A 12,095-nucleotide genomic window follows, 5' to 3' on the forward strand; every position below is an offset into this window, starting at 1 on the left:
ACTGCTACTTCCTGCTTTAGGTTTAGCTTGTAAGCAGGAATTAGGAAGATATAATTATGGTCACATTTGCCAAATGGAAGGCGAGGGAGAGCTTTGTACGCGTCCCTGTGTGTGGATTAGAGTTGGTCTAGAGTTTTTTTTTCTCTGGTTGCACATGTAACATGCATGTTGAAATGAGGTAAAACAGACTTAAGTTTGCCTGCATTAAAGTCCCCGGCCACTAGGAGCGCCACCTCTGAATGAGCATTTTCTTGTTTACTTATGGCCGTATACAGCTCATTGAATGCGCTCTTAGTGCCAGCGTCGGTTTGTGGTGGTAAATAGACGGCCATGAAAAATATAGATTAACTCTTGGTAGATAGTGTTGTCTACAGCTTATCATGAGGTACTCTACCTAAGGCGAGCAATACCTCAAGACTACATTAATATTAAACATTGCGCACCAGCTGTTATTGACAAATAGACACCCACCCCTCGTCTTACCGGATGTCGCTGTTCTGTCCTGCCAATGCATTGAAAAAACAGTCAAATGTAGATTTGAGGTGAATAATTGCTGTTCTGATAAGCTCTTTTCAGTCATAAGAGACTGTAACATCAACATTATATACAAATTAAGTTACAAACAATGTGAAAAAACACATAAAATAGAACAATTGGTTCGTTAAGGACCTGTAAAACGGCAACATCCACTCCGGCACCATTCCGCCACATTTCAACTTTTTATTCAGTACTTTTGTTGAAGGAGCTTTGGCAGCAATGATGGCCTCGAGTCTTCTTGGGCATGAGTCTACAAGCTTGGCACACCTCTATTTGAGGAGTTTCTCCCATTCTTCTTTTCAGATCCTCTCAAGTTCTGTCAGGTTGGATGGGGAGCGTCGCTGCACAGCTATTTTCAAGTTTCTCCAGAGATGTTCGATCAGATTCAAGTCTGGGCTCTGGCTGAGCCATTCAAGGACATTCAGAGACTTGTCCCGAAGCCTCTCCTGCATTGTCTTGGCTGTGAGCTTATGTTCGTTGTCCTGTTAGAACATTCGCCCCAGTCTGAGGTCCTGAGTGCTCTGGAGCAGGTTTTCATCAAGGTTCTTTCTGTACTTTGCTTCGTTCATCTTTCCTGCAATCCTGACTAGTCTCCCAGTCCCTGCCGCAGAAAAACATCCCCACAGCATGATGCTGCCACCACTATGCTTCACTGTATGGATGGTGCCAGGTTTCTTCCAGATGTGACGTTTGGAATTTAGACTAAAGAATTCAATCTTGGTTTCCTCAGATCAGAGAATCTTGTTTCTCATTGTTCCGAGAGTCCTTTAGGTGCCTTTTGGCAAACAACAAGCAGGCTGTCATGTGCCTTTTACTGAGGAGTGGCTTCCGTCTGACCACTCTACCATAAAGGCCTGATTGGTTGAGTGCTGCAGAGATTGTTGTCCTTCTGGAAGGTTCTCCATCTCCACAGAGGAACTCTATACCTCTGTCAGAGTGACCGTCAGGTTCTTGGTCACCTCCCTGACCAAGGTCCTTCTCCCCTGATTGCTCAGTTTGGCTGGGCGGCCAGCTCTAAGAAGAGTCTTGGTGGTTTCCAATTCCTTCCATTTAAGAAAGGAGACCATTGTGTTCTTGAGGACCTTCAATGCTGCAGACATTTGTTGGTACCCTTCCCCAGATCTGGGCCTCAAAACAATCCTGTCTCGGAGCTCTATGGACAATTCCTTCGACCTCATGGCTTGGTTTTTGCTCTGACATGCACTGTCAACTGTGGGACCTTATATAGACAGGTGAGTGCCTTTCCAAATCATGTACAATCAATTATATTTATCACAGGTGGACTCCTAATCAAGTTGTAGAAACATCTCAAGGATGATCAATGGAAACAGACCTCATCATAATTACACCAGTCCAGACCTCCTCATAATTACATCCAGTCCCAACCTCGTCATAATTACACGAGTTCAGACCTCATCATACCTAAACCAGTCCAGACCTCATCATAACTACACCAGTCCAGACCTCATCATAACTACACCAGTCCAGACCTCATCATAACTACACCAGTCCAGACCTCATCATAACTACACCAGTCCAGACCCCATCATAACTACACCAGTCCATTCCTCATCATACCTAAACCAGTCCATTCCTCATCATACCTAAACCAGTCCATTCCTCATCATACCTAAACAAGTCCAGTCCGTACTCTTCCTACTGTATCTGTGTACTTATCCCATCCATGTATTTTTAGCCTGTTGGTCATGTGGTCTGTGTCTGAAAAGACACAATGGTGCCAGTTGTGTCAGCAGAAGGCAGGATAGGTACACAACATGCTGTTGGTCTTAAGATAATCTTTTCAATGTCTTGTTTTTAGCTGTGGGATAGAAAGCCACACCCCTTACCACATCCTCTACCTTCTCCCTCCCCTAGTCCCCCCTCCCTCCCCTAGTCCCCTCTCCCTTCTCCCTCCCCTAGTCCCCCCTCCCTCCCCTAGTTCCCCCTCCCTCCCCCCCCAGTTCCCTCCCTCCCCTAGTCCCTTCTCCCTCCCCTAGTCCCCCTCCCTCCCCTAGTCCCTCCCTGCCCTAGTCCCCTCTCCCTCCCCTAGTTCCCCCTCCCTCCCCTAGTCCCCTCTCCCTCCCCTAGTCCCTTCTCCCTCCCCTACTCCCACCTCCCTCCCCCTAGTCCCCTCCCTGCCCTAGTCCCCTCTCCCTTCTCCCTCCCCTAGTCCCCTCTCCCTCCCCCTAGTCCCCCCTCCCTCCCCTAGTCCCCTCCCCCTGCCCTAGTCCCCTCTCCCTCCCCTCCCCCTAGTCCCTTCTTCCTCCCCTAGTCCCCTCTCCCTCCCCTAGTCCCTTCTCCCTCCCCTAGTCCCCCCCTCCCTCCCCTCCTCCCCCTCACCTCCCCTAGTCCCTTCTCCCTCCCCTAGTCCCCCCTCCCTCCCCTAGTCCCCTCTCCCCTCTCCCTCCCCTACTCCCCTCTCCCTCCCCTAGTCCCTTCTTCCTCCCCTAGTCCCCTCCCTCCCCTAGTCCCTTCTCCCTCCCCTAGTCCCCCTCCCTCCCCTCCCCTCCCCTCCCCTAGTCCCTTCTCCCTCCCCCTAGTCCCTTCCCCTCTCCTCCCCCTCCCCCTAGTCCCCCTCCCTCCCCTAGTCCCCTCTCCCTCTCCCTCCCCTAGTCCCTTCTTCCTCCCCTACTCCCTCCCTCCCCTAGTCCCTTCTCCCTCCCCTACTCCCTCTCCCTCCCCCAGTCCCCTCTCCCTCCCCTACTCCCCTCTCCCTCCCCCTAGTCCCTCCTCCAGGAGGCTCTCCTAGTCCCCCTCCCTCCCCTACTCCCCTCTCCCTCCTCCCCATCCCCTACTGGAGATCCTCCTCCCTCCTCTAGTCCCCTCTCCTCCCCTAGTCCCCTCTCCCTCCCCTAGTCCCTTCTTCCTCCCCTACTCCCCTCCCTCCCCATAGTCCCCTCTCCCTCCCCTAATCCCCCTCCCTCCCCTAGTCCCCTCTCCCTCCCCTACTCCCCTCTCCCTCCCCTAGTCCCAACTCCAGTCCAGGAGGCTCCACCATAATGCTCAAACCTATATATTTCTTTAAGATCATTGGTCACCTAAATGAAAGAGAGGGAGGGAGCATTTTGCCCTTTGACCTTTCTCAAAATGGAGCCAGTGTAATCCATTGGCCCTACATGGAGATCTTTGTGACTTTGACAACGGATCGTTCTCATTGGCAGGTTTGAACTGTTTACAATAAAGAGGTCCAGGTGATGATACTCTACCTAAAGTCACATGATACACACCTACTGGCCGTTCTACCGCCAACCCTTGTCCTTTCGCTGGCTAGGCCATGGGTTGGACAAGGCTGATGACAGAAGACCACCCCCCATTCGCCCTCCTCCCCACTTCCTCCTCCCTCTACCTTCCTTCACCCCCTCCCCATCCCCCTACCTTCATTCTCACCCTTCCCCGCTCCCTCCCCCCCCACCTCTACCTCTACCCCTTACCCTAGCCGCCTCTATCGCCTGTGCATGGAATTGTAGCTATGCTGCTCAGACTAACATGCGCCCCCCTGGTGTTTGCATGCAGTCATTGCATCCAGCAGATCGTGGAGGCGGTGCTACACTGCCATCAAATGGGCGTGGTGCATCGAGATCTAAAGGTGGGTAACAGGTCTGTTCAGTGTCTGTTCAGTGTCCGTTCAGTGCCCATTCAGTGTCTGTTCAGTGTCCGTTCAGTGCCCATTCAGTGTCCGTTCAGTGTCTGTTCAGTGTCCGTTCAGTGTGTGTTCAGTGTCCATTCAATGTCTGTTCAGTGTCCATTCAATGTCTGTTCAGTGTCCATTCAGTGTGTGTTCAGTGTCCATTCTGTGTGTGTGTGTGTGTGTGTGTGTGTGTGTGTGTATCATCTGTGTGTGTGTGTATGTGTGTGTTAAGCGCAATTGTCCAACATCACTGTTTGTGGACAGACATAGCTATCTAGCGCTGACTGTAAAATACAGTAACACCTCTCTAGAGAAGACTGAGCTGAGCTGTTCAGTAAATCTTTAGCCTGTCAGTCCTACCAAGTAGTTTCTAGTTTAAAAAAAACAACACCATTATTTCCCCTTTATTTAACCAGGTAGGCAAGTTCAGAACAAGTTCTCATTTAGAACTGCGACCTGGCCAAGATAAAGCAAAGCAGTGCGACACAAACAACACAGAGTTACACAAGGAATAAACATACGTACAGTCAATAACACAATAGAAAAAATCTAGATACAGTGTGTGAAAATGTAGTAAGATTAGGGAGGTAAGGCAATAAATAGGCCATAGTGGCAAAATAATTACAATATAGCAATTAAACACTGGAGTGACAGATGTGCAGAAGATGAATGTGCAAGTAGAGATACTGGGGTGCAAAGGAGCAAAATAAATATCGGGATGAGGTAGTTGGATGGGCTAATTACAGATGGGCTTTGCACAGGTGCAGTGATCTGTGAGCTGCTCTGAGGGACATATGAGTCTCCAGCTTCAGTGATTTTTGCAAGACTGAGAAGACTGTAAGGAAAGGCGGCCAAAGGAGGATTTGGCTTTGGGGGTGACCAGTGAGATATACCTGCTGGAGCACATGCTACGGGTGGGTGTTGCTGTGGTAACCAGTGAGCTGAGATAAGGCGGGACTTTACTAAGCAAAGACTTTTTGATGACCTCGAGCCAGTCGGTTTGGCGATGAATATGAAGTGAGGGGCAGCCAATGAGAGCTCACAGGTCACAGTGGTGGGTACTATATGGGGCATTGGTGACAAAATATGGGGCATTGCTGAGTAGAGTGTTGGAGGCTATTTTGTAAATGACATCGCCAAAGTCAAGGATTGATAGGATAGTCAGTTTTACGAGGGTATGTTTGGCAGCATGAGTGAAGGATGCTTTGTTGCGAAATAGGGAGCCGATTCTAGATTTAATTTTGGAATGGAGATGATTATTGCCACAAAAGGAGTGTTGTATGGCATTGAAGCTCTTCTGGAGGGTTGTTAACACAGTGTCCAAAGAAGGACCAGGGGTATACAGAATGGTATCGTCTGCGTAGAGGTGGATCAGAGACTCACCACCAGCAAGAGCCATATCATTAATGTATACAGAGAAGAGAGTCAGCCCGAGGATTGAACCCTGTGGCACCCCCATAGAGACTGCCAGAGGTCCGGACAACAGGTCGATGAATACAGCTGCACAGTATTGTCTCTTATCGATGGCAGTTATGACATCGTTTAGGACCTTGAGTGTGGCTGAGGTGCACCCATGACCATCTCGGGAACCAGATTGCATAGTGGAGAAGGTACGGTGGGATTCGAAATGGTCGGTAATCTGTTTGTTAACTTGGCTTTCGAAGACCTTAGAACGGCAGGGCAGAATTTATATAGGGCTGTAGTAGAGGTCGACCGATTATGATTTGGGTCTAGAGTGTCTCCCCCTTTGAAGAGAGGGATGACCACGGCAGCTTTCCAATCTTTGGGGATCTCAGACAATACGAAAGAGAGTTTGAACAGGCTAGTAATAGGGGTTGCAACAATTTCGGCAGATAATTTTAGAAAGAAAGGGTCCAAACTGTCTAGCCCAGCTGATTTGTAGGTGTCCAGATTTTGCAGCTCTTTCAGAACATCAGCTTTCTGAATTTGGGTGAAGGAGATCAGTCTCCTGTCTTCAGGTCAGAATCCTCTCCTACAGCCTTATCTCTCTCTCTGCACCATGGGATCTGTCCAATACGATCTTTCACATATATCTGATGGTGCCTTGCAAAATGCTGCTCCTCTATCTCTCTCCAGTTGTTGAAACAGCAACTCTCCCCCTTTCCAAATGCAGTCCCTCTCTCACCTATCCTCTTGTTGAGACAGCACCTCTCCTAGTCTGGGGAGAATGCCAGTATGCATGCTTGTTATGCTATCTGACAGATGGGTCTTCTATGCTATGCTAGTCCTCTCTCGAAACAGAATTTGATCACCAGTTTAAATGGTTCAGGATTTGGGCCCTTTATCTACTTCCACAGGGTCAGATGAACTTGTGGATACCATTTGCATGTCTCTGTGTTTAGAAGGGAGGAAGTTAGAGGTCATTTTGTGAGCCAATGCTATGCTAGCAGATACCCATAGACCTCCGGTCATTGCGCTGATGCTAGTTAGCAATTGCGCTAGCCCAAGTTAGCAGCCTCCTTCAAACTGCACGCAAAGACAGAAAAATGGTGCCCATTAACTAGTCTGACTCTGGGGATGTAGATTGCCAAAATCCCAAAGTATCCCTTTAAATTGCTTGTAAGATTGGTTGTAGTGTGTGCAGGATTAAAGTTAGCTCCAATATGATTCCTAATATGATTCCCAAAATGGGTTCCCAAAGGGAATTGATTTCTTTGCCACATCCAGTTTAAATGTGTCTTTATGGTGCTTCCAATTGAGTTTTATAGCCTCCTGTAAGTATGTATTTACAGGTCAGATGACAGAACCTTGTTCTAATTGGTCAGAGCCTCTTTTGATGTGTGTTGTGATTGGATTGCAGCCGTAGTGCTGTCATCTCTCCTATCATGTGTGTGTGTGTGTGTGTGTGTGTGTGTGTGTGTGTGTGTGTGTGTGTGTGTGTGTGTGTGCGTGCGTGCGTGCATGCGCGCTTGTGTGTTATACATGTTTTTATTGCTGCTTGTTGTCTTGCACGATGCTGCGTGTGTGTTTTCAGTTCTCTAGACCAGGATAACACCTCGTCAGACCCCAGCGCCTCGGCAACATTCTTCCTGTTTATCAGAACTGTTGTGGATATTTCTTTATTTAGCCACACCTATCAGGTTACAGTCCTCAGCTCTGGGGCATTTCACACAATATGTCATAGTGATGGCTGAGGACAGCCTCGGAGAGGGTCTGAGAGGCGAGGAGATCGCTCCAATGAAGTGGAGACAACCAGGAGATCGCTCCAATGAAGTGGAGACAACCAGGAGATCGCTCCAACGAAGTGGAGACAACCAGAGATCGTGGAGAGACAACCAGGAGATCGCTCCAATGAAGTGGAGACAACCAGGAGATCGCTCCAACGAAGTGGAGACAACCAGGAGATCGCTCCAACGAAGTGGAGACAACCAGGAGATCACTCCAACGAAGTGGAGACAACCAGGAGATCACTCCAACGAAGTGGAGACAACCAGGAGATCGAACGTGGAGACAACCAGGAGAGACAACCAGGAGATCGCTCCAACGAAGTGGAGACAACCAGGAGATCGCTCCAACGAAGTGGAGACAACCAGGAGATCGTGGAGAGACAACCAGGAGATCGCAGGAGATCGCTCCAACGAAGTGGAGACAACCAGGAGATCGCTCCCAATGAAGTGGAGACAACCAGGAGATCGCAACGAAGTGGAGACAACCAGGAGATCGCTCCAATCGAAGTGGAGACAACCAGGAACGATCAACCAGGAGATCACTCCAACGAAGTGGAGACAACCAGGAGATCGCTCCAACGAAGTGGAGACAACCAGGAGATCACTCCAACGCAACCAGGAGATCCAAGTGGAGACAACCAGAAGTGGAGACAACCAGGAGATCGCTCAACAACAAAAGTGGAGACAACAAAGTGGAGACAACCAGAGAGTTATGAATAATTGATTAGTGTGGAATAGACTTAGCCGGTATCCAGATTGTCTTACCTTCATACCGACCATGTAATATCCTGGGATATTCGTTAATACAGGCACTGAACACTAGGAGCGCTATTTTCAAACCCCACTGAGCCGCTGAGATCCGAAGGTTAGCCATGCCAACAAGTACATGTTAAAATCCCATATGCTAACTAAATGCTAACAAGCGCATTGCAAACATTTTATACAGTCTCTGGCATAAACTATTTGCAGGACAGACATCTCAGCTCACAAAGTTATACAAGTAACTCAAAAAATGCTACACAGTTTGCTGCACATATGAAACAAATATTAGATAGCAAGGCTCTTGATCCAGGAGGGGATTCTCGGCCGTTTCCAAGCGAAGCTTGAATTTGCAAGAAGCTAACCACTTAGTTAGATAGCTAACTAGCTACTAAATTAGCAAAGCAAATGCATAACTGCAGAGCGTTTAGCACATTTTAGACAGTCAACTTAATAGTTACAAGAAATCTAGTTGGTAAATATTTTTAGTTGTTAATTCCATATTGTAACTAGATCACCTGGAGAGTGCTGCACCACAGTGACTCACAAGGCTCCGGGTCTAACGTTGTTGTGTGTTGTAAACAAACACCACGTGACTGGGGACTACGATAAGGTTCATAATGAAAAATGAGGTGACAGGTGAAATGAAGAACCTGACCTGCTTTCACCTCTTTAACCTATTGCACAAGTCGACTGCAGGTATTTACTACAAATATTGAAATTATTAGAAATCATTTCTACGGTATTGACGGTATTGAAAAAACATCCCGTGGTATACTGTATATACGGTATACTGCCCAAGCCTAGTATGGAAAGCAGGGTCTGTGAAGATGTTCTGTTCATATGCTTCTCCTAATGTCCCAAAAACAGAGGAAATAGGCCACTGACTGGAAAGGACATTGTTGTCCGACTTCGACACAAGTTCCTGGGTCATTTGAGGCTGACAGAGGCACTGAATTAACTCAACTGACTTGAGACAAACGGAGACTTAATTTATCAGTTGATTTTGTTGAAATATGACAGTATAAAACTCCAAATGGTAATTTGGCTGAGATATTACGGCACTAGAGCTCAAATCCTGTAAGCCTCTCTCAGGTCTTTGTCAGTCAGGGTAAATGACCTAACCCTGTCTCTGGTTTCACACTATGGCCGTCAGTCGCCTTAAATTGGAGTGCCCTTTCAATGGAGGTCTGTCTGCCTGCATCTCTGCCTGTCTGTCTGCCTCTCTCTCTCTCTCTCTCTCTCTCTCTCTGCATGCGTTTGTGTGTTCCGTAAGAAGGAAGGAAGGACCTGGATTTGTGTGTTGCTGCATAGAGCTATGCAGACAGGATGACTGTCTGACTCTCTGTCTGTCTCTGTTTGTCTCTGTCTGTCTGTCTGTCTGTCTGACTGTCTGTCTCTGACTGTCTGTCTGTCTGTCTCTGACTGTCTTTCTGTCTGTCTGTCTGTCTGTCTGACTGTCTGTCTGTCTGACTGTCTGTCTCTGACTGTCTGTCTGTCTCTGACTGTCTTTCTGTCTGTCTCTGTTTGTCTCTGTTAGTCTCTGTCTGTCTGTCTGTCTGTCTGTCTGTCTGTCTGTCTGTCTGTCTGTCTGACTCTCTGTCTGTGTCTGTGTCTGTCTCTCTTTTTGTCTGTGTCTGTCTGTCTGTCTGTCTGTCTGTCTCTGCCTCTAACTGCCTGCCTGCCTGTCTGCCTGCCTGCCTGCCTGTCTGTCTGTCTGTCTATCTGTCTTTCTGTCTGTCTGACTCTCTGTTTGTCTGTCTGTCTGTCTGTCTGTCTGTCTGTCTGTGTCTCTGACTGCCTGCCTGCCTGCCTGCCTGTCTATCTGTCTTTCTGTCTGTCTGTCTGTCTGTCTGTCTGTCTGTCTGTCTGTTTGTCTGTGTCTGCCTGACTGTCTGTCTCTGACTGTCTGTCTGTCTCTGACTGTCTTTCTGTCTGTCTCTGTTTGTCTCTGTTTGTCTCTGTCTGTCTGTCTGTCTGTCTGACTCTCTGTTTGTCTGTGTCTGTCTGTCTATCTGTCTATCTGTCTTTCTGTCCGTCTGTCCGTCTGTCCGTCTGTCCGTCTGTCCGTCTGTCCGTCTGTCCGTCTGTCTGTCTGTCTGTCTGTCTGTCTGACTCTCTGTTTGTCTGTGTCTGTCTGTCTGTCTGTCTGTCTGTCTGTCTGTCTGTCTGTCTGTCTGTCTGTCTCTGTCTCTGTCTCTGTCTCTGTCTCTGACTGCCTGCCTGTCTGCCTGACTGCCTGACTGCCTGCCTGTCTGCCTGTCTGCCTGCCTGTGTCTGTGCGTGGTGAATTTCTGTGTTTGTGTGGGTGGCCTGGATATTGTATGCCTGTCCACCTATTCGTTGGAAGCTTGTGGTTAATCTGAATTCCACCCACAATCATAGCAGGGATTATCCCAACACTGCAGTGTTGGCAAGTTTGAACTTTCTCCTTACAAATGAGTAAACCCTGAATCATAGGCCTGAGAGAGTGATGACACGGCCTCATCCTTCTAGTCTCTCTCTCCTTCTCTCTTTTGCTGTATCTCTCCATTTCTCTCTCTTTAGCTCTTTTTTGTTCGCTATCTCTCCCTTCTCACTATCTCTCCCTTCTCACTATCTCTCCCTTCTCACTATCCCTGTTTTCTTTCTCTCTCCCGAGCGAGCGAGGGGTAGAGGAGAGGGAGAGGAGGAGGAGAGGGTAGAAACTAAGGGAGTGATGAACGAGGGGAGAGGGCATGTAAGAATGAAAGATAAAGAGGAAGACAGGCTTCTGCAATGACAAGCTACTGCAATGATGAGATACTGCAATGACACAAGCTACTGCAATGACAAGCTACTGCAATGACGAGCTACTGGAATGACGAGCTACTGCAATGACACAAGCTACTGCAATGACACAAGCTACTGCAATGACAAGCTACTGCAATGACTAGCAACTGCAATGACGAGCTACTGGAATGACGAGCTACTGCAATGACGAGCTACTGCAGTGACACAAGCTACTGCAATGACACAAGCTACTGCAATGACACAAGCTACTGCAATGACAAGCTACTGCAATGACGAGCTACTGGAATGACGAGCTACTGCAATGACGAGCTACTGCAGTGACACAAGCTACTGCAATGACACAAGCTACTGCAATGACAAGCTACTGCAATGACTAGCAACTGCAATGACGAGCTACTGCAATGACACGAGCTACTGCAATGACATGAGCTACTGCAATGACACGAGCTACTGCAATGACACAAGCTACTGCAATGACACGAGCTACTGCAATGACTAGCTACTGCAATGACACAAGCTACTGCAATAACAAGCTACTGCAATGACAAGCTACTGCAATGACACGCTACTGCAATGACACGCTACTGCAATAACACGCTACTGCAATGACACGCTACTGCAATGACAAGCTACTGCAATGACAAGCTACTGCAATGACAAGCTACTGCAATGACAAGCTACTGCAATGACAAGCTACTGCAATAACAAGCTACTGCAATGACAAGCTACTGCAATGACAAGCTACTGCAATGACAAGCTACTGCAATGACAAACTGCAATACTACTGCAATGACAAGCTACTGCAATGACAAGCTACTGCAATGACAAGCTACTGCAATGACAAGCTACTGCAATGACAAGCTACTGCAATGACTAGCTACTGCAATGAATGAATAACAAGCTACTGCAATGACAAGCTACTGCAATAACACGCTACTGCAATGACACGCTACTGCAATGACAAGCTACTGCAATGACAAGCTAATGCAATAACAAGCTACTGCAATGACAAGCTACTGCAATGACAAGCTACTGCAATAACAAGCTACTGCAATAACAAGCTACTGCAATGACAAGCTACTGCAATGACAAGCTACTGCAATGACAAGCTACTGCAATGACAAGCTACTGCAATAACAAGCTACTGCAATGACAAGCTACTGCAATGACAAGCTACTGCAATGACAAGCTACTGCAATGACAAGCTACTG

General features: G+C 47.9%; 1 protein-coding gene across 10 annotated transcripts in view; it reads left to right on the forward strand.

Moving 5' to 3' along the window:
- Positions 1-12,095, forward strand: part of LOC135513781 (calcium/calmodulin-dependent protein kinase type II subunit beta-like) — a 138,621-nt gene that overhangs the window by 57,071 nt on the left and 69,455 nt on the right. For 9 of the 10 annotated variants that reach the window (XM_064936698.1, XM_064936700.1, XM_064936702.1 and 6 more), the window contains exon 6: positions 4,051-4,123. In XM_064936698.1, the coding sequence (XP_064792770.1) occupies positions 4,051-4,123 (73 nt within the window). Of the gene's footprint in view, positions 1-1,679; positions 1,770-4,050; positions 4,124-12,095 lie in introns of those variants that run through there. The other variant, XM_064936707.1, reaches the window with a different exon arrangement.

Source organism: Oncorhynchus masou, chromosome 25 (assembly GCF_036934945.1).
Source record: "Oncorhynchus masou masou isolate Uvic2021 chromosome 25, UVic_Omas_1.1, whole genome shotgun sequence".
NCBI lineage: Eukaryota > Metazoa > Chordata > Actinopteri > Salmoniformes > Salmonidae > Oncorhynchus > Oncorhynchus masou.